The following is a 23,823-nucleotide window of genomic DNA, read 5'->3' as shown; positions in this document are numbered from 1 at the left end:
TAGTAGCTTAATTCACTTCTTGTTTGCCCATTTTAGTCTTTGGTACTTTCAAATTGCGCGCCAATCCCTTCCTATGCCCTTTTTTGGCTCTACTTCCGGTTGCGTGACCTCACATCTTCTATCTCACATTAATTCACTTCTTGTTTACCCCTTTTAGTCTTTGGTACTTTCAAATTGCGCGCCAATCCCTTCCTATGCCCTTATTTCTGCTTTACTTCCAGTTGCGTGACATCACATCTTTGATGTCATATCCACAACGGCACCCGTTTCTCTCTTTCCGCTTTCACTCCCCCCTTCCTCCATTTCCTTACGGCCATTACGACGTGGTTCAGGTATCCACAGAACAATTCTGTGAACCAGTTATTCTAGTTAATTACCTAATTAACTTATTGGCCTAATTATTTTTCAGCAGCAACATTACGTCAGCCTCTATCGATTGACACTACTCATTAACCTCTACCACTTCTCAATTACCCGCAACTGCTGCGGACACGATTTTGCGGGCACTGTCTGCGGGCAGAAATCAGCGAGCATAGCGAAGTAACGCTTTTGCGTTAATAAAGAGTTTCTTTCATTGCAATGCTAGTTTCTTCGTTCGTGCTTGGCATTGTCACTACCACGTGACAATATAGAGGCTGTCAAAGCCCTAGCATGGAATAAAACACTAGTATTGTGAAGTAACATGTGCAAAGTAGCATGCATGACAGTTGTTGCATTGTGATTAACAGCACAGTCCACTTCAGGGGTTTCAGTGGTACGTTGGCTCAGACTCATGAACATGTAGCACCCGGGAAAGTGCTTGAGCATAATAGCAGGGCTCTACTTACTTAGCAGAATGTCACAGTTATAGATGCTCTGCGTTCCTTCTTTTCTTCAGGGCCAAGAAAAGCTGTTGCCGAGTGTGGTCACGGCACTCTGTCGCATCGTTCTGCCAAAATTTAAACTAAAAAAAAATGCAGAATGCTGGGTGTGGTCGGCATGACGCACGTTTTACCAACCATGTCAAGACACAAATTTAGGCCACTGGGGCTTGCATGCCCACGATGATGCTTGCCAACAACAGAGAACGACCTGCTAATTGTGCATGCCTGATTTGTTTGTTTTTTGTTCCTTTAACTGCCACTGACACTGCATCATACCCCCAAGCCACCATGATGCTGCCTTCCAAACTCCTTTGCTCCTGTGTTTATAGCACTATTTGATTGATTTTGATAGAGGTTGTGGCATGTGCCTCACATGCTTGATGCTGCTTGCTATGGCTAGTGTGCTTCGAATTTGTGAAAGAGCTTGCAATGTTCTTGAAACAACCACGTCAAATACAATTTTTTGTCATGGAGTTCCACTGTATGAGCTGAATTGAATGCCCAAACTATTATACAAACTTTCTTTTTTTCAGCAAGTTTTCCCTGGCTGTTGAGCTCAACCAGTGGCTTAACAGAATATCTCGAGAAGCAGTTAACCAATAACGGAAACAGCCGTGAAGCATGAGGCTTGCACAAGGGTTGCATAGTGGCATAATTTGAAGGCATAGGCTGAAAGCAGAGCACCAGGCAAGGCAGTGACTTGTACCTGTTTGAAAAAATCAGTGGGTACCTGTATTACCAGATTGCCAGAGCGATGGCCTAGTGGTCAGAACATTCACCTCATATTTAAGAGGTGCTGGTTTAAGTTGCCAGTACCGCCAAGTTCCCACCAGTCTTCTATTGGGCACAGGGTTTCCCCCAGCGTGGTGCTCGGCTCTGCTAGGGTGAAATGAAAGGTGGACTGAGGTCCAAATTACTGGACTAAATATACAAGTGGAGGCTGGAGTTAGAGCTGATATATGATGGGCACCCTTGCACACTTGACTGACTTGGGCAACGAAGAACGGTGATTGAATAGAGCAGAGCTTATAGTATGTTGATCAGACCAGCTGCTCTGGGATTAGGGGGTATGGTGTGAAAAAATATTTGAGGGAGTGTAGTTTGGTGACCAAGTGCTTATAGGCAGGACACATTTGTGTACTCTCAGGCTACATAAATGGGTACAGTTCTGGGCTCTAAGGGATTGAATACACAACAGCTGTAAACGTCACGAGGTAGAGACAGATTGCTGTTGTCAGGTATAAGTAGATTTGCTGCAATTGAGGTGTGGGGAATGGGGAGGAGCAAGTTGGAGTGCCATTGATCACAGAGTCTGAATTTTGAGCTTGTGGTGTGTGGCTCACTCTTTCTTGGGGTATAGTGGGCTGCAGGATGTGGGCTGTACTGCATAATGAGGGTTTTTCATATAGAATTTGTGCACATCAAACTGTGCACATAGCCCACACCTCTGTCCTAGAATAATCTTTTTACTTCCTGCTCCTGGCAATGCATGAAAATTTGTATTGTATAGGAGTGTATTTTACATTTTAGATGTAGCAGCGTCTGCATACCAGAAAAATGGACAGGTGCATATACTTATTTCTGGCTCAGACACAACCTGTGAATGCTGTTGGCCATGGCCTTGAACTTTTTGAGGGACTTGAGGAGAGCGAGGATGAGGCTGCTGAAATCGACATTAGTGGTGAAGGAGATACTTCTGATGATGACGACGATGACAGTGAGCAGGGGTGAGTTATTGACCATTCTTTTTAGCTCATTCAGCATGCTTTGCTCTAACTCGTGATTAAAATACCAGGGTATTAGTACTTTCCGGTATTTGCTGGCACCAGTGGCTGCTGTGGGTTTCCCACTCTGCTTGTCTATTTTTTATGGTAGTTACCTACATTATCAATGACCTTCCATCACTCATATCACTGCAGCTAGAGCTGTGTATAAAGGAAAACAGTATAGGCACCAGATTTCTGGTCGTGTGTTCTTTTTTTCTTTGTAATGATATGTAAGACATTAGATACATGGTTTCTCAATGTAGTATTCCTCGACAATGGCTGAATAGCTTGTAATTGCATATGTTCTCTTATGTTTCTTCAGTTTACACAGCTAAAGGGCGTCTGTGAATAAATGTTTTTATAAATTGCGCGAGGCATGAAAGAACTGCGATTAATCACTGCTTCATTGTTTTAATTCCCACTACTTATCTCTAGGAATAACAACAAATCATAGGCCAGCGGTTGCAGTAAACTCTTGTAATTCAGCCTGCAGTCGAACAGAAAAAAAAAGTTTGAATTAACTGAACATTCGAATTGTCAAATGGGCCTGAAAATACTGCTCAAAACCATTTTTATCGCAGTAATTTTATTCAATGAACACTTGTACGATGCCTGTCTGCATTTTAAATGAGACCCCAAATGACAATGGATGTTTTTCCCGGACACTTCAAGTGCTTTACTTTGCGTACACTGTCAGAATCATTCAAGAAATGTTATAGAATCATAAAGGTCTCTGCTACCCTTTTCGCAGTGCAACACAATAGCAGTGGTGCTGCTTCACGAAACAGGCCGTCACGTTTTGAGGATGCTTCACTGCAGCGTCCTCGCTTTGAAGCATCGCACTGAAGTGGATAGTGGAGTGAAACTGCACTTGTGCGGCCCACAGTTTACACATGCCGGAAATAGCACGTGGATGCTCATGAGGGATATATGCGTAGGTGTTGGAACAGTGCGACACCATTCCAAAATAGGAATAAAAGAACAGTGACGCGCCAAGCAGTATTTGAAACTGCATGACTGGCCGATGAGCATGTCTGAACGCAGCCGCAGGATGGTGTGAAGTTGAGAAAACGAAACTGAAACTATGCAACTGAGCTGTATTTTGGAAATTGGGAACTTCCAGTCATTGTCGCAGCTGTCATGGTGTGTACAAAGGGGCGGGCACCATTGTTCCTTGCAAATCAGGCAGTATATGTTCGGGGAGTTCTAGTCTGGTAATCACTGGATGAGCGGCTCGTGGCTACGCGGCTCGTACCTTGACGTGATCCCCATCCGAATTAGCCAGAGCGAGCCCGCCCATTGTTCAAGTTAATGAGCATTCGATGCCATAGACTTACATGGGTGTCAGCTGAGAGGCGGGCTCCTGGTTCAAATTATCCGTATTTTCGAATTTCTGTATATTGCAGTTTTTATTTTTTTCATAGCTCACATGACCTATACTCAGCTTTGATATCACAGCCATTGTTGAATCGAAACCAAACAGCTTGAGCGAACAAATTCAATTATAAAAGTTATTTGGCTGCAATAGGCTGATGCCAAGTTGTAATCAATGTATATCAATGTGTTACAGTCATCACAAAGAAGAAAATACACACTTAGAATTTGTTATTCATACTCCATCAGAAAGAGGAAATAGAGTTTCTGTGTAAATCAGAAAACAATGGTATTTGTGGGGTCAGTAGCTCATAGCTTCCAAGAGTCTGATGAAACCCTTCTTGTCACAAAGGTGCTCAATGAAATAAGTTACTGTTGACGTCACCCATACCAAACAAAAGGCTCGAGAATGGAGGGACACAGTGACAATAGCCATAGTTCCTTGTTCATTTGAACTGGGGTGCCTGCAGTGTTAATGGACACCTTGAAGGACAGGGCAGAAGGCAGCTACTGTGTCCGAATCATTATCTCCAAAGCTTGGGACCAAGCAATTGCCGCTCTGTCTTCAGAGAACAGCCTCGGAGGCATACTTATCTCCCAGCCTCCGTAGAAAGCATTTGACGTTATTGACCATTGTTGTGTACTCCAGGTCATGGGCCTGGCTTTGGCAGCGAGGTGCACCCAAAAATATACAGTGAAGTACTGAAAAGGTAGAGGAGCACACCTATAAGGTTGCATAGCCTATCTAGACTGGCATGGCCTTTCAAGCCAAATACCTGGTAAGGTGCTGCATAGATACTGATACCCAAGATTATGATCTCTTAAAGCACTGTCTGCCTAGGTAAGTGAAGTTCAGGTCGTTTTCATGGGCCTCTCTGAGGGTAGAATGTGCAGTGCCACTCAGCTGTAATTTGGGAGTCACTGCTCTGCTTTATAGACTAGTAAAGTGAGGGCTCTGAGGATAGAATGTGCAGTGCCACTTAGCTGTAATTTGTGAGTCGCTGTTCTGCTTTAGACTAGTGAAGTGAGGGGTAACTCTCATGTCATACAGACTGGCCCAGAAATACTACAAGCATCGATACACTTTCGTATGAGATCCTTTCAGCTTGGAAAAGCAAGGCTTGTGCATTTAATGTGGCATGGCACTGACCTTGCAACATCGGTAGCATTTTCTGGACTTGCTTCTGAAACTTTTTGCAAGATAGGTCTGCAAATATGCTTCTAGTCCTGGCTTCCTCTCCCCGTTAAACCCAATGTAAAGATTCTCTTCTACTCATATCTTGGCTGTATTCTTTTTTTTTTTTCTTTCTTTTTTTGCAATAGCGTGCCTCGCAGTGTTAAGACGGTTATTTACAAATACAGGTACAGACCAGATTCTCTGAAAAAATCTAGTAACAGGCTTGTGCAAGTATAAGGTTATAATCTTGTATAAGCTGTAAATGAGATTTCTGATAGGTGTGGTACACGGACATCCTCTAAAGTTCAGCCCAAGAGTGGCAAACAGCAACTGCAATTGGTAGTGCATGTGTGTGTTTTTGCAGTTACACTGTTGAGAACGCCTACTTGGAAGAGAAGGAAGACACATGTGTGACTCTAGAAAATTTAGCTGGGAACATAGGGCCAGCCTTTGCTCCCTACCTGGAGAAGTGCTTCACTGAAGTGCTCCCAATGGCCAGTCACCCAGCGAGTAATGTCCGAAAAGCAGCACTGTCTTGTATAGGCCAGCTGACAGTGATGCTGTTCAAGAGTGCTGGTGACAGTGTCACCATTGAAGGTAAGTTCGCTTTCCAGTCTCCTTTCAAGGCTTCACGCCTGTGCTTTGACAATAAATAGATGCTTTCCTCTATGTGGATATACGGTGACATAATTGTCGGGCGTAGACATAGCCTGCAGGTATAGCTGTGTTAGCTTTGGCTGTGTTGCTTTGAAACTCAGTGTACTATAATAAATTTGAAAGCTAGATCATATACTACTAGTATAATTTTAATGGTGGCACCTATTTGAATAGGGATGCTTTATCTGCACTTGTTCTGCAGTAAAATTTTCTTACCCCTGGCACTAAAAAGGGAGAGGCAGGAATTTATAAACTTGTTTACTAAATAGCGTTTTAACTCGGCAACCAGCAAGGTAGGAAACGTAGGCAGCACAGCAGTTGAAGCCCCTTGTGGAGAAGCATCAGATCATGATGTGAAGATGTGGTGGCACTGGCGCTAGCTGGGAATGTTGTAGTTAATGGGCAAGACCGTCTGTGTAAGATCTGCCATGCTGGTGGATTTTTAGTGCCACTTGCAATATGCTGACAAGTTGCGTTGTGGTTTGTAGCACTGAGAGCCACACTAAGAGAAGCGGTCCCATATGTTTATTGCTGACTACCAGGCGGAAACAAGAGACTGTAGCGTGTGATAAATGGCTCCCTTTTGGGGATGCATCAGCTTTGCCGCTAGCATTTAATTTCCGGAACACTGATAAGTTAGTCTGCAATTCTTAACTAGTATGATGCTGTGCTGTAAACAGCAAAAATCTATCCTGCAACTCCTCTGTGTTTCGCTGTGCTCTGTATTAGCTGCGATATTCTGTTTGCGGAAAACGTGATCTTAAGCTTTTGAACACAGCTTCGCACCCAAAATGTGTCCCGAGTACCTTCTCTTAAGAGAAAGAGGCAGGTAAAATAGCTGCTTCCTATCCCCTTCAGCGTGCAGCACAGCAAGAAAGTGAGCTGGATATTGGCTGTATTAAACTGTTTGCACTCTGATGGATTGTTATAGTGCAAAAGTAGCTTTGGAAAAAGGGTGTCATGACATGAGGTATTTTTCTTCGAGCAAGGTGGGGTCACAGACTCATTTCCCAGGTACTATGTCACCCCTGACAAGCCAAGCACCAGGCTAGGGTAAAGCTTATTGCGCCCGTCGTATCCCCGCTGGATGCCCATTGGCAGCACTGGGGATTGAACCCCGCGCCTCGCACATGCGAGGCGGGTGCTCAAACCACTAGGTCATTGCTGCTGTGATTTTGCACTCTTCATTTAGTGGTGTTAAGCTGTGTTTTTCTATGACTGCATTAAAAAGGAGCAACCGCTGCTCAGCACAACTTCTCTTCTTTACGACTAGTGGTTATTTTTTCTTCCATCTCTGTGCCTGTTGAGGCTGTGTAGCGAATGTAGCTGAAGCACATTAAAGCATGTTTCCACTGTGCACAGGTCAGGCCAGTATTAAAGTATTCTAAAACTATCCAAGTATGAGTTTTGGCCAGAGTTCAACCATTGACCTTGACAGTAAAAGGAAATACGATTTGCTTCAGTAAAATCGAAGACGTATCTTCAAAGATGCATGACCCAAGGCCATCAAGGTTTCGAAAATGGACAAAGCATTTACCGACACTCACATTCTATAAAGGTGGATTTTCAGCACGGCTGGGCAAGATACCTCGAAAAAGTATCTTCGATACCGATACTCGATACCTCAAAAAATTGTATTTCCGATGCCGATACAAGATACAGGATCGAAATCGAGTTTCGATACAGATACTCGGTACTGTATTGTCAGTACTTCGATACATCACTCAAATCCTAACATAATAAAAGTGGTACTACAATTAGCGGCATTAAAAAATTTTTCCGTGCTTTCTGGAATCTTTAGAGCATTCTTAGAGCGTAGTTTTTCTGAAAGGGCTTAACGAATACGGCAGCAACGGAGTTATTTTTTGGGCAGCTGTCCTTGTTGGAACTTCGCATTTAATTGAAGCCATGATTACACTGAAGCAATTGCTTCCACAAGCAGCCTAGCGAAATATTTCTTTCAACTAATGCTCTTCATGCAAACCGACATGCGAGCACTTGGCTATACATACAAATACAATTGTGTAACCTGTGTGCGGTTGAAGAACTGAGCAGTTATATTGCGGCATTTCGATGGAGGTGAAACGAAGGGGGATCCGTGTGCTGTATGATGTCAGTGCACGTTAAAGATCTGGAGTAATTTCGACCACCTGGGCATGTTTAACGTGCACTGACATCGTACAGCACACAGACGCCACTTTGCTTCGCCTCCATCAAAACGAAGTGGCGTCCGTGTGCTGTACAGCGTCACTACATACGACGTCACTACACGTTAATGATCCCCAGGTGGTCGCAATTACTCCAGAGCCCTCCACTACGGTACCCGTTTCTCTTTCCGCTTTCACTCCCACCTTCCTCCCTTCCCTTATTGGGCGGCTCAGGTGTCCACAGAACAAGTGGGACAGATACTGCACCTTTCCTTTCCTGTTAACCAAATATATTATATATTATATTGCCGTTAGTGCGACTTTTGAAGCTCTGCATAATGTTAAAAGCTAGAAGGAAACAAAATAAAATGCCTGAACGTTATTTAATCCAGAAAGAGCGCAATGAGGGCGTGCTAAACATGGCACAAATGAGAAAAGCCTCTCTACATACGCACATGAGCACACCACAGTGTTGAATTCGAGGATGCGTTTTATCAGCTTGTAATGAACCATAGCTGCGTTGACTCGAGCATCCTGGAGGTAGTTGGAAAACTCGAGGTTCACTAGCTTCGCTGTAGAAATACGGCTGGTTGTAAACAAAAGATAGAAGTATCTGTTTTAACAGAAAGTGGCTAATATTGTGTCAATCATTTCGCATATTTCAAAAATTAGTTTTTTTTTTAAAAGAGATATCGTTACAAGTTTCATTGAAGTTTTGCTCAAATGCTTTTCGCAAAATAATTGTTTGACAACGCATAATTTGTTATTCGAACTGTGCTGGAAAATTCATTCAGAGCTTTCACGTCGTGCATTTCATAAAATTTTGGACGTAACGTTTTTTTCCAGAAAAAAGTTTAGTGGAAGCCTGTTTCCTGTGCAGTTATAAAGGATGGATTTGTTTTCCGTCAAACGCCGGCAACTACAAGACCGTGGTTAGCTGACTGCATCGTGGTGGACTGAGGTTTTAGAAGCTTTTGTTCTTGCCACCAAGCAGAGCCGGCACGCGGAGCCCAGGGGTTTTGGACTGTGCATAAGTTACTGCGCCCGACAGCACGCTGGGGGCACTACTTGACGAGAATCAAACGCCGCAGAAACGGGGGGTGGCTGGCAAAGGGTGGGAAGAGCGGGTACAGCATTGTACGAGATCCCTACTGCGTGTTCGCCTTGCGTTTCAGCTTTGTTAGTCTCTCTCTATGTGTCTGTTAAAGGCTTAGCAGCTTCGTGGTACGCACTCGGTGCTCAAAAGTAAAGCATCTCGTGAGCATCTAATTACCATTGCCTCCTTCAGTTTTAAAGAAAGGTAATCTGGAAATGTGGTTGACACTAACGGGCCAGGGCATTTGTAGGGAACTCACGTGGTACTACAAGTCAAGTTGTCTCAAACTTTTACTACCGTCTGAGTGAGCGCCGTCAACCCAGAGTCTCGCAGCGGTTTCAATATTTGAAGTTTTCTTTAGTACCGAGTATCTTCAAAATACATGATATTTTAAAAGTGTATTTTCGATGCCGATAGTCCGATACTTTCATTTTCAGCACACGATACCTAATACCGATACACAAAATGTATCTAAATATAGTATCGAAGATATATCTATCTTCGATACTGGCTTATGACTGATTTTCAGTTTTGTAGTGTTTGCAGACTTCTGTCATATTTTCATATTTGCCTTGTCATTTTGGGAAATAAACTTCACAACTTATTCTGTCCAGTGACGACAGGGGTTAATCTAGCTGGAATCTCTTCATTGTTGCTGGTGTCATTTTCAGATGCTTTTCCCTACCTCATGTATGCACTGCGAAAAAGCCACAGCAGACTGCCACTGCCCTTCTCAAAGTGATATGCACCCCTAAGTTAGGGGCAGGTTTACGGGTATCTCTTGGAGGTGGTGATTGGTGTCCTTTGGGGGAAACTTGCTGCGTTTATGTCATGTCACTCAGGCAGCACCTGATAGTGGGAGAGGAAAGATGCAGTAAAAATGAGCGCCCAGATGAAAGCTTCAAATCACCTCCACGTCATTATGGAGGTTGCACCATTTCTGCTACAGTTTATGTAAAGTTAGAAATCTGAAGATCATAGCTGAAGTTAAAGGTGCAGGTGTTACAGCAGTAGCTAAGTTTTCCTACATCACTTATGCGATAACAGTAGCACAGTATTTTCACGTTATACCAAGGGATACAGTTCAGTGCTTCCTTGTTCTGCTTTGAGCAGTCTTTCGCAAGTACTGAACAGCTGTTCTTGAGTGTGCCATTTTTTGAGATGACACAATTCGCCTGCAGCTCATAAAGTAGGCACCATATATGGGCTTTTCATTTTTCCTGCTTACTAGTTCTTTGCTTAGAGCTTTGGCAACATCTGCGTGCTCACTGGCAGCAATCAATTGCAGTTGATATAGGCTGCGATCAGGCGTTGTCCTGACCTGGGGGGGGAATTCAATGCTGGCATCAGTCTTCCTAAAACAAGCCAGTGGCCTGTTTGAGGCACTCTCCTTGTAGTTTTGAAAAGATGTCTTCTGCTCTGTGTACAATTTTCATGGTGTGAAATTTTAGTGAGACAGTAAGTAGGTCTGAAAGCTGTATACCTTGTTTCATTTCTCAGCCTTTAGCTCTGTACAATGACATCATATGGAGCATATACCTTTCATGCTAGCACAATGCCTAAGGCATATGTACCAGCATATCTTTAAACTACAGGCCCACTTTGCAGCTGTAGTACCTTCATTCTAGTAAGGAATAAATGGTCGGTGGAGACCATCATGATGCCAGTTTCTAAAGAAGTTTTGTGTAAGCTGCAGTTATACGCAAGTAGGACTATATGCTACAGGTCATTGCATGCATTAGGCAAAAAATGGAAAGGTGCTAGTGTCATTCACGTTTTTTACATGGGTGTTGATATATCAGTCTTCGATATGTGTGATAACATGCAAGATAAAAATTAGAATTTAAGTTTATTGCATTTTCTAACTGCAACCATTTCATTTCAGATGTGTCTGAAGCAGCTGGAATACTTATTCCTAAGCTGGTGGAAATTGGCCATACTGATCCAGACCGGGACGTTGTTCTTACAACCTTGGAAACATTGGCTCTTCTAATCAATGAACTTAAAGGTGCTGCATTTGAGAGTCCATCGCATGTTAATGACATTGTCAACTTAGTTAAGGATGCCTTCAATGACAAGGTACGTTGTTTTGTTCCTTCTTTTTTTTTCTTTTCTCCTAGGGTGTTCTTGTATTTAGAGAAATCTGTGTTACATAATATAGCGTGTTACACAATTAGAGGCGCGATGTAGAATGCTTCTCCAGCTAAACCGCGGAATCCTCGCAGTTCAAATTTTGCACAGGAAGGGCATTTTGTCGCTAGAATTGTTTAATACGAAATTTGTTTGGTGTACTTGCCTGATTCGATCAAAAGAAGTCGGATGTTCTCATCTTATGCGGCGGCGACGACGCCAGACGAGCCGCTGACCCAGCGATGGTACTGGTGGCGCCATCTCATGCTGCTTACAACAACTCAAACCTTCTGCCAGAAACTTTCGCCCCCTTTTTTCCTGCTACAGAGTTGTTGTAGCAGCATGAGGTGGCGCCACCAGTACCATCGCTGGGGCAGCGACTCGTCCGGCGTCATCGCCGCCGCATAAGATGGGAACATTTGACTTCTTTTGATCAAATCAGGCAAGTACCCCAAACAAATTTCGTATTAAAAAAATACTAGCGACAAAATGCCCTTCCTGTGCAAAATTTTAACTGCGAGGATTCCACGGTTTAGCTGGGAGAAGCATTCTACATCGCGCCTCTAATTGTGCAACGCGCTGTATAGTAGATTTTAAAACTTTTTGTTTTCTGTTATGATTAGGTGTGTGCGAATGTTGAAACTTTCGAATGCGAATGCGGGGAAAAAAATGCCTTCAAATACCAATTCAAATATGTACTATCGAATATCTGATCAGTGAAAAAAAGTACAACAGAAAATTAAAAAATAGCAAACAATGTTCATCTTATCTATTCTAGAAGTCACTCGGTATTTGCAAATAAAGTTAAACTAAAAATGCACAAAGGTGTATACCCTACTGAAAAATCCAGTTTACATTATATACTGTATACATTATATACTGGATTCCATTTATCTTTTTATTTTTAAAAAAAAAAAGGAAAAGCCTGCATGGAATCAGGTGGAGTTGTCATATCGCTCCAGAAGACTGTAAACTCTCGTTAATTCGGCCTTCAAAAGACCAGAAGAAACTGTCTGAATTAAATGCAAGCTCGAATTATTGAATGTGCCTGAAAAAACTGCGAAAATGCTTTGAATTACAAAAATTTTATCTGTTGAACACCTGCACAATGGTTGTCTGCATTTAAGATGAACCCAATTTGAGACCGATGTTTTTTTCCTAGTTTTGTCAAGTGCTTCATTTTGCACCCACTGTCGGGAAAGCCCTCTTTGCAAGAGGAAGGGTCTCTTTTCACAAAACACCTATGTTGCACACAGTCAACATGATCAAGCATTGCGATGAAGCGTGCAGTGTGTTAAATTTGAACATTTTTGGTGTATTCGATAATTTTTTAATGTTAGGAGAATTCTGAATGTCAATTTTTTCATTGGAAATATGAATTGAACAACCAACACATCCCATTCATATTCGAAATTTCAATTGCACACCCCTGGTTAATATTCTTCTATGGGGGATATTCATACAATTTATGCTTATGCATATAGAAATGTCAGCATTAATCTGTTCTTTTTTTTTCCCCTGAAAGAGAGAGAAGTATTCCGTTGCTCGTTTTTACCAATGTGCATTTTATTTTTAGCTGCATAGCCTCTGTCATAGTGTGTATCAAATTTTGCTTTGCCACTGGTTATGTTTGCATTCTTGTCATTGCTTTTCTTCCCCCTTCTCAGCTTGCATCCCAGGATGCTGACAGTGATGGAGAGGATGCTGAGGAGCAAGATGAAGCTGAGTATGATGGCTTGCTTGTCCAGATGGCTGGACAGCTTGTTCCAGCTCTGGCCAAGGCACTTCCAGCAGAAACATTTGCTCCATACTTGGCAGGACTGTTGCCTCTCTTTTTGGGCAAATTGGTGAGCGTGCATGTTAGTGAAAAGAGTAGTAGAACCTTGTTGATACTTTCCCGGTTCATATGATTTCCCGTTTTATACGTTCAAAATCGCGCACAGTAAAACAGCTCCCTTAGAGTTACGTTATTTTTCTTCCGGTTAATGCGTTCCCGAAAAACACAATTTTCCGTTTACTATGTTGGAAATTTCGACAAACTATGGTCGTATAATATGTTTGCGACGAACTGGACATAGCCTAACGAGTGCTCGCGACGTGAAAAACTGATCAGCGGCGCTCCGCCCCCCCCAAAAGTTGCTTTCAGGTGCAACGGGGAAAAGCATCAAAGGAAGCCAAAGAGCCAACAAACATAAGGCACCCGTTCCCGCAGAAACTTGACTCCATGGGGAAAAACGCGGTTTCTTCTTTTTCGGTGCCTTAAGGGCATAGGGATGAACCATTTGATAACTAAAACTACAGTGAAAGCTCGTTAATTTGAAATGGCGCTATGACCGGTGCGGTGGCCGGCAGCGCCAGAGTGTAGTGGTTGGCGGCCGCGACGGCGGCTGTCTGCTCTTCTCTTCAGCCCAACCTCCGAAACTTGCAGCTAAATACTCATTAATTCGACCCCCATTATTTCAGAAATATGGACAAGTATTTCTGTCAGCGCGGTCCTAGCTAACGCCCATGAAAGGCTATGATGTCGAACGGGCGCTGCTACGGATTGCCAAGTAAAAAAAATAATTACGCAAGAAAGTTTTTTTCTCTTTTTTTTTTTCCAACTGTCGTCCATTTTTACACCCATAAGTCGTCAGCGAAAGCACGCGGTCAGTCGCAAGCATGACCTGGCTCTTTTAGCATCGTTCACTTCGCATCAAAAGGCATTTGCAATATCCCCCTCCCTCCTCCTTTTTCCCACTACAGCTAACGTGAAAAGGTAAACACACCGCAACATCTTGGCGCGGTGCTAAGAAGTTTGCGGTGAATGCCACGGTGACGGCGCGAAACGTAGGGACGTGCTAACGCTTTTTCTTTTGCAAATTCTCGCTGGCAAAAAAGGAAGGGGGGGGGGGGGGGGGGGCATGAGCAAAAACGCGGCCTAGTGTAAGGAGGCGAAGCATCCGGAAAAAACCAAGGAGGCAGTCCTGGCTCGTCATTCCTTCTACGAATCGGATCTGTTGTTAAATCTGTTCAGTGCTTAGGAAAACGCAAATACGGACTGAATTCTGCGAGAGCTAAAAAAGGAGCTGTGCATACTTCAAGACTATAAATGCTAATCTACACCTTTATGCAGTGAAAATCTCAATTCTACTCTGTCTTTGTACCTCATTCAGCAGTTAATTTTTTTTAATATTAGGCAGTTCGGATCATACGTCCCCCCCCTCCCCCCCTTGCAGCATTCTTTTTTAAACTTATTAACGAGGTTTTACTGTAGCATACTGAATGTGAAGTACTATTATGTGGGCTGGATGAAAAGTGTTCGGCTTGCTTGGAAACAGGCTGTGATACACAAGTTAATTTTTTTTTCTTCCAGAAAGACAGCTCTTTCACACAATGCTTTACAGGTTTTATCCAGCAGTGAGGCTTTGTTCATAGTGGGCAGATACAAATCGTCAATCTAGGAGTCATTATCAAATATCATACAAATCATCATCAAAATTGGTTATCAATCTAGCTACCTGTAATGTGTAGCCATGTTAAACATTTAGTTCCTATGCGCTCTTTCGGCGGTTGAGCCACATCGCCGTTTGTGCCGTTGCCGGTGTAATCGAGAAAAAGAGAGTCACGAGCCAGAGGAAATTTCTCGGAAGAGAAAAAAGACCCACGAGCTGTGCGCCGCTCACTCATGGTTCTAGTACTTTCTCTTTGTGAGAAATACGTTTTGGCTCTCAAAAAGAGTGCGCTTTAACTGCGCATACTGTCCTCCTCAATATGACTTGCAACCCCATGTAGTGTGGCCGGAGTGATTCTGGCAAGCATGATGGTCTCTTTAAAATGAAAGGGAAAGGACTTTGCTGATCCAGCACTCAACCTTCTCGCCATGCCGTCTGGTATTGGCAGTGGCAGCATTATCGCATTGCTGGCTCTTGCATGCTGAACGCTAGGCTCATATCGCACTTCATTTTGCTTCGTTCATTTTGTTAGCTTGCTGTAGAGCAGATACCGTATTCGCTCGAATATAAGCCAGCCGCGATTGCAAACCGACCCCCCAAAACTCACGAACCCGAAAAAAACAAAGAAAAAAACAAATGCAAGCCTACAGAAAAAGGCCGCCCTGAACAAGAAAGACATTTATTCAAATTAAAGCTGGCTGTGCTCTTCACAAAGCTGACTAATCACTCGTCGTCGTCTTCCTCACTGGAGGCTTCCTTGTCACTGTCTTCATCCCACAGCGCGCTGTCCTCGGTACCATCCAGCGCGTTTGAGATGCAGCATTTACGAAATGACCGCATATCATCTCCGCTGGAATATTTTCCCACGCTGCTGCAACCCATTTGGCCACTTGACTGAGCGATGCACGTTTATTGCGACCTGTCGGAGTGAGCTCGTGATCTTGTTCAGTCAGCCAATCAGTGTAATACTTGCGCACTCTAGATTTAAAGGGCTTGATGATGGCGACATCGAGTGGCTGAAGCTGACTGGTCATGCTGCCAGGTATTATAGCCACATCTGTCCCACCTCGTGAGAGTGCAGCCTTCACGCGTCCGTCAACTGTTTGCTGTATAAGTCTAAGACCAGGAGGGAGTCCCAGCACAACAGTGCACCTGGTCGACATTGCCAGACGAGCCTAATCCATTCTTCGACCATTGCCACTGTCATCCATCCGTTTTCGTGTGCATGAATGATGACGTTTTTCAGAAACACTTCTTTCGCAGTAAGTCTTCCGCTTGAAGGTGATATACGGTGGCATCTTCCGTCCATCGGCAGTACAGCAGAGCATTAAAGTCGAACGTTCCTTCTCGTAGCCCGCAGTACGCACTTTTACTTCTTTTGACCTCTTCTTGGCCACTGTGTATGCCATGGACATTTCGAACTAAACTGGGGTCTGGTCGGCATTTCCAATTTGCCCAAGTCCATACCCTTTCTCAAGCCTCTTCTTTATCACATACCATTGAAAAGAAATTAATTTCTTTTCAAAATCTCCGGGCAGCTTCTGGCACACTGACATTCATCGCCGCAGGCTGAAACCAAACTGCTTCATAAACCTTTGAAGCCAGCCTCTGCTTGCCTTGAACGTGGTGCGCGGGATGCCTCGTGCTTTCGCGACCTCCCTTGCCTTCGCCTGAATAACTTCTGTCGTAACAGGAAGTGCTTCGGCCCTCTGCGTCCTAACAAACTTAGTGACTTCTTCCACTGCATGGTGGTGGCCTCTGCGGGGTCCGGAAAATGCCATTCTGTATGCAGCAAAGTTGAACTACTGGTCCCGTTGTTTTCGCCAGCGACGGATATTTGTTTCGTCCACGCCGTACTCGCGCTGTGCTTGAAGGTTGGATGAGCTTTCCGCCACAAGCACAACTTTCCGCCTGAAAGCAGCGGTATAATGACGCCGCTTATTTGTTAGCGTCATCGCATCGTGAAACGAAGTGCACGGAGAATCCACGGACGCGTTAGCAATGCTGTAGGCCTGTAGCAATGCTAGCCACAGGTCAACGCTAGCCACATGCTCAATACCGCGATGGCGATTGTGCAGCCACATCCTCGAATGTAAGCCGACACCTCAGTTTAGTATTCGGAATTTTAGTAAAAACCATAGGCTTAGGTTTGAATAAATACGTTAATCAAAGGGGAAATCAAAAACAGCATCATCTACACTGATTCTTTGAGCATGCTCACAGCCCTACAACAAATGCTCAAGAACCTTTATTAGGAATCATCATACTTAACATAGTTAAGATCACAGCTCAAAAATACAACAAAGTTCTGCTGGCTTTCTAGCCAAGTTGGGATAGAGGTCAATGAGAAAGCAGATGCATGCGCTGCACAAGCCCGATTTGGTCAAACTAGACAAGTGAGCACGCCACACAGGGATTGTTTAAAGTTAGTGTACACTAAATTGAGAAATAAATGGCAACTACATAGAATGAACAAGTAAACAACTAATTATGTTCTGTAAAACCCTTTTTAGGAGAGTGGAAATCCTGTAGACATCAGGAACATTTTAAAGAAGCAATTTTATGTCTCTTACACACTGGACACACACATCTCACTCACAATTTCTTGCTGACAAAACAAGACAAACCCCTCTGCAAAAGGTGTGGTAGTGTACTGATAGTAAATCATGTCTCAATTTCATGTGCAGGGCTTTAAGAACTAAGAAAAAAAATATTTTACAACGAACATATCCCATTACACCCCATGCTGCTTTTAGGTGAACAAACACTCCTTGATTCTTCACAAATCTTGAAGTTCCTGAAAGAAGCTAGCATTCTACACAAACTATTAGTATCAAACTATTTTACCCAGACCGTCATTTCTCAACCTTGTGATTGGCGCATCATAGCCTTAGTTGCTTCTGTGCCGTCAATTTTAATATATTTAACTAACTCATTTTGTTAGCATGCGATTTCCCCGATGAAACCGTCTGGCCTAGGATGAAACCCCTCTTCTGCGAAGCTAAACGCGCCGGCTCCTGTGATAAATAACGAGCTGGATGCACCTGGCTGCAGGAACAGCAGAATCCTTTCCACTTAGTTTTCGGTCACTGCTTGTCGGTCCCACCATGCTTCCAGAAATTGCTGCGGCCACACGCTGATTGCAAGTCATATTGAGCGCAGTAGTGCAGCTTCTCTCAATTTCTTTGCCTTATTATAACACAGAAGCTTTTCAATAGCTGCACTCAAATTTTGCATTAAGGAGTATCGTAGTCATCCTTAGAATTTTTTTTTTTTCTTTCTTTATGCATTTTTTTTTAAGTAAATTTAAGATACATTACCTAGTAGAGTAGCATTAGGTGTGGCAATATACACAGTACACTGTAGCTTGGCTTAATTAATTATCAGATAAGATCAACAATGAGAGATAATTTGGTTGGTTTCTCATAGGACTCACAAAGAAAATCCTCTTGAAGACTATGTTTCGCAGTCACTTCGGTTAAGGTAACTTTTGCAATGATTGCAAGCCCGACTTCACCTCATAGTGCTCATGGGGCATTTGCGCAACACAATGAAAAGAAAGAAAAGTATAAAATGTTTCCAAGAAAGCACTCTTCCACATATGGCTGCGCACCTTCGCACAAAACTGCAGTGAAGCTGTCTTGCAGATGTGTGTGTTCATGCCGATACCTGTAATGTCTAATATTCTGCAGGAAACATCAAATTCATGGAATAATTATAAAGCATTATCCTTGAAACATCTCTTGCATGCTGTCATTAAAATTCAGGTTGCATGAGGTAGTGGCTGATAATTCATTCAAAGGATTGCACCTGTTTGATACTCAGTGCTTCTACAGCAGTTAAAATGGTCTCTGTGATAAGGTTCAATGCCCAGTCTCATCCCATAGTGCAATGACTGTGCCTGCTTCTTGATGGGCCAAGGTAGTAGAGAAGTAGGCTTTTTCTCACAGCTCAAGAGCCATATGGGTGAAAGTATCCCAAAGGGAAGCAAAGAAATAATGCATTGTTCTCATAGCTTGGCTTTGATTATAACATGAGATGTGTTCTGAGGCAGATTAGTATGTAAGGGCAAAAAACTTGTGTTTTATTCTTGCATTGTGGTAATATTGGTGTCGATGGTGCCATTATCATGGCTCTTCTCATAGAAACGAGTGGAAGGGGGAGCAAGTTTTTCAAGCCATCACCAAAACATTTTGCTCAAAATTCTGACTTTCAGGAGAATTTCGGTGATTAAATTGAACGCATTTCCACTCTTCTGTCATTCCTACTGATGCCCAAAGCAACATCATGATAAAAAAATGTTACTGCTAACTCACAGTTCTACGAAAACTGTTCAAATTTGCAAATTTTTGCAGGATCACAGAAAATTAGGGGCCTTAACAATGCCGCAACCCTCTGTTCATGCCACAGCAGACACTGTTTATGAGGAAGCTAGGATGTAAAGGAGTTGCTTAGAAGTAGTTACTGTAGGAACTGAGACTCTCATCCCACTGCTTGGGGATACTATTGATACAGTCGTAGCAAAGGGACAAAGGTGATCCCAAAATTTAATGGCCATTGTGAAATATTATTGTTGTCATTAGTTTATTCGGTTATAAACCTTTGCACCGGGTGAGGAGGTTGTCGAAATGCCTCCTCACTGGGCTGTTGCAAACCAATTCCACTGCCGCTTCCACCGTGCTTATGTCAGGCGCCCAGCGAGCTCATGGGGCCTTCGTTGAGAAAGTCTATAGAGTTGGCTCTTAAAGTCTTTAATGGTCCAAAAGGTGCATAAAATGGAGGTGGGGGACATGTTAACACCAAAATACCAGTTTAACCCTTTCGCTCTCAGGCGTTCCTGGCCGTGATGCACCCCCAGTGTCGGCTTGGTTTCAGGGAACAAGCATAGCGATTTATTTTTGATTGCGATTGCTATACAAATAACATAGTCAACGAAATATGCACATTTCAGTGTTCTGCAAGTGTTGTTAATTAACATCATCATCATTATCTGCCTGATTATAAATTAGGTAAATGAGGGTTATATAGGGAAAAAAACTGCTCGATACTTCTTGAGAGACCGAATCCAAGCTCGACTCGTATTTGTAATCAAAAGAGCCATCACTGCAGCCCGCAGTCGAAGGTCCCGCGCTGTCAGCCATCTGAAAGTAACCGCGCATACGGAGGGCGCACTTTCGATGGCCTGCACAACGGAGATAAAAGGCACGTTGAGAAATCAAGATGACAGAGGGAGATGGAAAGGGGCTAAAACAACCTCCTTTGCTGCTGCTAGCCGCAAGCAAGGACGCGGCAAGAGAGAGCGAAAGCAGTGATCGAGTCATGTGTCGACCTATTGGAGAGACAATGGCGCAAACCCCTGAATGAGATGCATCGTAACAGACATGCCAACAGAATAAAAATAATAACCTGCAAACCTGCGGCAGATGATAGAACAACCCTTGAACTTGTGACCGCACGCATGCGCCGCGAAACGCATGCGGCCCATGATCGCTTAGCACGATAGAGTAGCGCGCGCGGAGCGACCGCGCCCCCCAGAAAAGAAGATGGCGGGGGTGGGCACATTCGCTCCATAGTCTTCAGTACATACGTACCAACACAACATGGGGCGAAAATACGAACTTGTAGAAAGATTTGACAGATGGCGCAGCCTGTCCAAATGCGCCAGCATCGCGTTCAGGTGCGAAGTTTTGAATGCACGATAGAGAACGTACCGGTACGTCTGTGACAGTGTGGGGGGGGAAGCGCGAAAACATACAGGTACGTTCGTGACAGCGAAAGGGTTAATGTCATCCAGACTGAATGGGATTAGCATGCAGTGTGATAATAATTGACTGCTACATGAGTTTGTCATTGTGTGACCAAATTAGCCTCAATACAGTCAAGCGGGGAACATTCATTTGCAGTGATGGGTATCACGGCTTATTGCTCTGTCTTGGACAAATTTAAGACCATATTGGCCATGTTAGCAGCGCTATCGGCACAAGTTGTGCATTTAAGGATATAAGAAAAAAAAATGCTAGCTCACTTGCTTTTCTTTTACATTTGCATTACATTACATTGCATTGCATATTACAGTTTCTTCAGAGTCAGCGACTTTCGTGTGCATAGTCATTAAAAGGACTGACCACTGAATTTCAAATGCTCAATTTTTTTCTACGGAACTGAAACCTTGCTATCTAAGATGTTTCATTCTACGGTGGTTTAGTCAGAAATGCTGTAGATTTTTACCAAGAATTTTTATATCATTGCATACACCCACTTTTATTCCCTATGCTGGAAATCATAACAATAAGCATGATGGCGACTGAATGTCAAAAAAAGTGATGTACTGAAAACTAATGTAAGTCTTACTTGCCAGACAGTAATTAGACGTCATGTATAGTACAGAGTAGTGCATATTTCAATTTCTACACTGCTAGCTGTCGTGGCACTTGAATCCGAAACACTGTGCTGCCGTCTAGTGCTAAAAGTTAAAAAGCACATTATCAGTGATGCAAAGAAAGTGTTGCTTTTCATCAAAGAGTGGACTAGAGCTAATAACTGATAAAACATGGCTGATGCTTAAAGAAATTAAACACTGCCCTTTTGCAGTGGTATAGTGGGTAAGGTACACAACTGCTGAGCCTAAGGACGCAGGTTGATCGCGGCTACAGAGACCACGTTTCCGGGGGGGGTGAAACACAAAGCACCTTTGTACTGTATGTTGTCAGTGCACATTAAAGGCCTGCAGGTGGTCAAAATTACCGGGGCCTTCCTCATAGGTAATGTTGGCTTAGGAAGATTAGCCCCATATGCCAGAATGAACTAATAAACACTATGTACTTAAAACAAATCAGCGATGTTTTACTGGCGAGTGGTCACGTGGTGGGATACACTGGTAGTGGCAGGATTTCACTGCAAAATGGCACTTAAGCTTTCTTCATGCAATTTTCAGTACTAAATTAAAATTACAGATTCCTGTTAATGATATGGGAGAGCTCACTCCTTACAATATGAGGCGAGAGGTTTTCATTTCCACCATAGCCTTATGGCGCAGTTTGGTCAGCGGTCTGTCCCTTTAAAGGTGATTTTGGCAGTGGGAATGTGAAGGCAGCTCTAGTTGTCAATGCGGTGGTATGAATGTGGTAGCCACACGGCTACCACATTCATCATCTCTAGGAGCACAAGAAAGTGTTTGGAACAGCCGAAATTTGTGCCTTATATACGTTACAGTCATACCAAATTTCATACCAGCTGTGATTATATCACTGTAATTCTGCTGTATTTTGTGGGAAAAAATTTTACTTCCTTTCATGATAATGTTGCTGTATGACTACACGGATTTCATTGGTAGGCTGGTAGTAATTTAAGGAGTAGGCAAACTCGCAAACTTATTTTACCTTATTTTGACACCATTTTTAAATAAGTCTGTGGTGCCTTCGGTCAAGTCTGTATATTTGGAACAGAATATATTCATGGGCTTTCCGTAATCGAGTGAGTGCATTAGTCTTATGTTTGAGCTTTTGTGGGTGTTTGTCCCATGAGTCACTGAATTCGTCATTTATTTGTTTCACAGAAAAAGCAGAACAGCCCGTCGGACAGGTCATATGCTGTGGGCACTCTAGCCGAAGTGGCTGAAGGCTTGGGTAAAGAAGGTATTGGCCCGTTCTGCAAGCCACTTCTGCCAGTTTTTCTTGCTAGCATGCAGGACCAAGACAGTGAAGTGCGCAGCAATGCTGTGTTTGGCCTTGGCATCCTCATTCAGAATGCACCCGACATTCTAGCGCCGTATCCTTTCTGGGTTTTGTGGTGGAAATGTAGTAATGCATTCTTGGCCTCCACGTTGCTCATTCCAAGTTAGGTAAAAAGACTTCGGATTGTCATTCACCCATTAGTTCATTGCTGCATGTGTCCTGTGCCATGTGTCGAGCAGTGCCAAAATTTTGCAGTTAAGCATATGCTCAGCAGGTGGCGGCACTTTTATCTTATATGATTTTGTACGCAGTATGCTGCATTAGCATCAATTTTAGTCATAGAAGGCACAGATATGTTTGATGAAGGCGCTTCATTAGCTACTAACCCTTCACATTTGTAGGCAGCTATGGACTACGTGTTCTTTGATGGCATTTAGTAGTAATGAGTTTGTGCAGCAAAGATAGCTATTTAAGAAATGTTTTAGAGCTGTGGAAGAAATAAAGGACAGAGCTGGGAGAACAAAAGGAGTACACAAGCAGATAGCCAGATAATGTTGCATCAAACAAGATTCGGAAGCAGGAAACGTAATGAAAGATGTCATTTTTCCAAACTGCATTTTTTTCGTTGGTAGACTAAAGGAAAGTGAAGACCTGCTGAATTTTTTTCCTATTGGTAGCACATTGCTTTTCTGTGCAGCACACATGGACTGTATATGCTACTACTATATCACCAGCTGGCACCGTTTGGCAAATTTTTGTTTTAAAAGCTAAGAAAATGGACAGCACTATCGAATCATTTTATGGATGCAGCACCTAACGATCAACTTAATTTCTAGAAAACCTGGTCACGAGTTTCACCATGCTGCCATTGCTGCAGAATAATGCCTGTAGTTGTCTCTGATGGGCATCGAGTGTTATTAAAACTGGTGTCACAGATACAAAAGGCTAATGGCTTACATACTTTCATTTCAAATTTTTTGCGTAGAGGAATTTGTATGAGGGCCTTTTACCTTATTTATTGCAGTAATGGGGAACTGTCCATTTGTACTTTCAGTCACATTCTGTCAGTGTGTGCCACAGTGTGTATATCATGAACACGGTCCTTCATAGCTTGCTGGGTGATACCACACCATGACTAGGCTCGCTGTTAACCACCGCTAGTTGCAAAATAGAGATGATGGTGCAAGGACTGCCATCATCTGGCACCTGGTGAAACAGTGAGCAATCCTGTTAGCATGATGAGATTTGTTCTGCTGTTGCTGTGAGTTGAAGGATAATTGTGGATGTACATAAGAAAGTATTCTACCTGTGCGTAATATATATGTAAACATGTTTTGCACTCCTTACATTGCAACAGTACCCTTATCTCTCTCCCTTTGGTTTGCCAGTAAGCACACACAAGCCTCAATAAACCCTTTGAAGGATACAAAAAGCTCCCTGAGCCCCCGCATGATTAGCTCTGGTATAGATATAGCACTGTAGGTATAGATATAGATATAGCACTGT

General features: G+C 43.2%; 1 protein-coding gene across 1 annotated transcript in view; it reads left to right on the top strand.

The window, feature by feature from the left end:
• LOC146201826 (importin-4-like) overlaps positions 1–23,823 on the top strand; it is a 106,762-nt gene that overhangs the window by 62,151 nt on the left and 20,788 nt on the right. Inside the window, exons 20-24 of the mRNA XM_084587788.1 lie at positions 2,454–2,590; positions 5,545–5,777; positions 10,966–11,159; positions 12,878–13,057; positions 22,200–22,411. Of these exons, the coding sequence (XP_084443914.1) occupies positions 2,454–2,590; positions 5,545–5,777; positions 10,966–11,159; positions 12,878–13,057; positions 22,200–22,411 (956 nt within the window). The remainder of the gene's footprint in view (positions 1–2,453; positions 2,591–5,544; positions 5,778–10,965; positions 11,160–12,877; positions 13,058–22,199; positions 22,412–23,823) is intronic.

Source organism: Amblyomma maculatum, chromosome 1 (assembly GCF_055883805.1).
Source record: "Amblyomma maculatum isolate TAMU_Amacu chromosome 1, ASM5588380v1, whole genome shotgun sequence".
Classification (NCBI taxonomy): domain Eukaryota; kingdom Metazoa; phylum Arthropoda; class Arachnida; order Ixodida; family Ixodidae; genus Amblyomma; species Amblyomma maculatum.
This window is presented reverse-complemented; position numbering and strand designations above follow the sequence as displayed.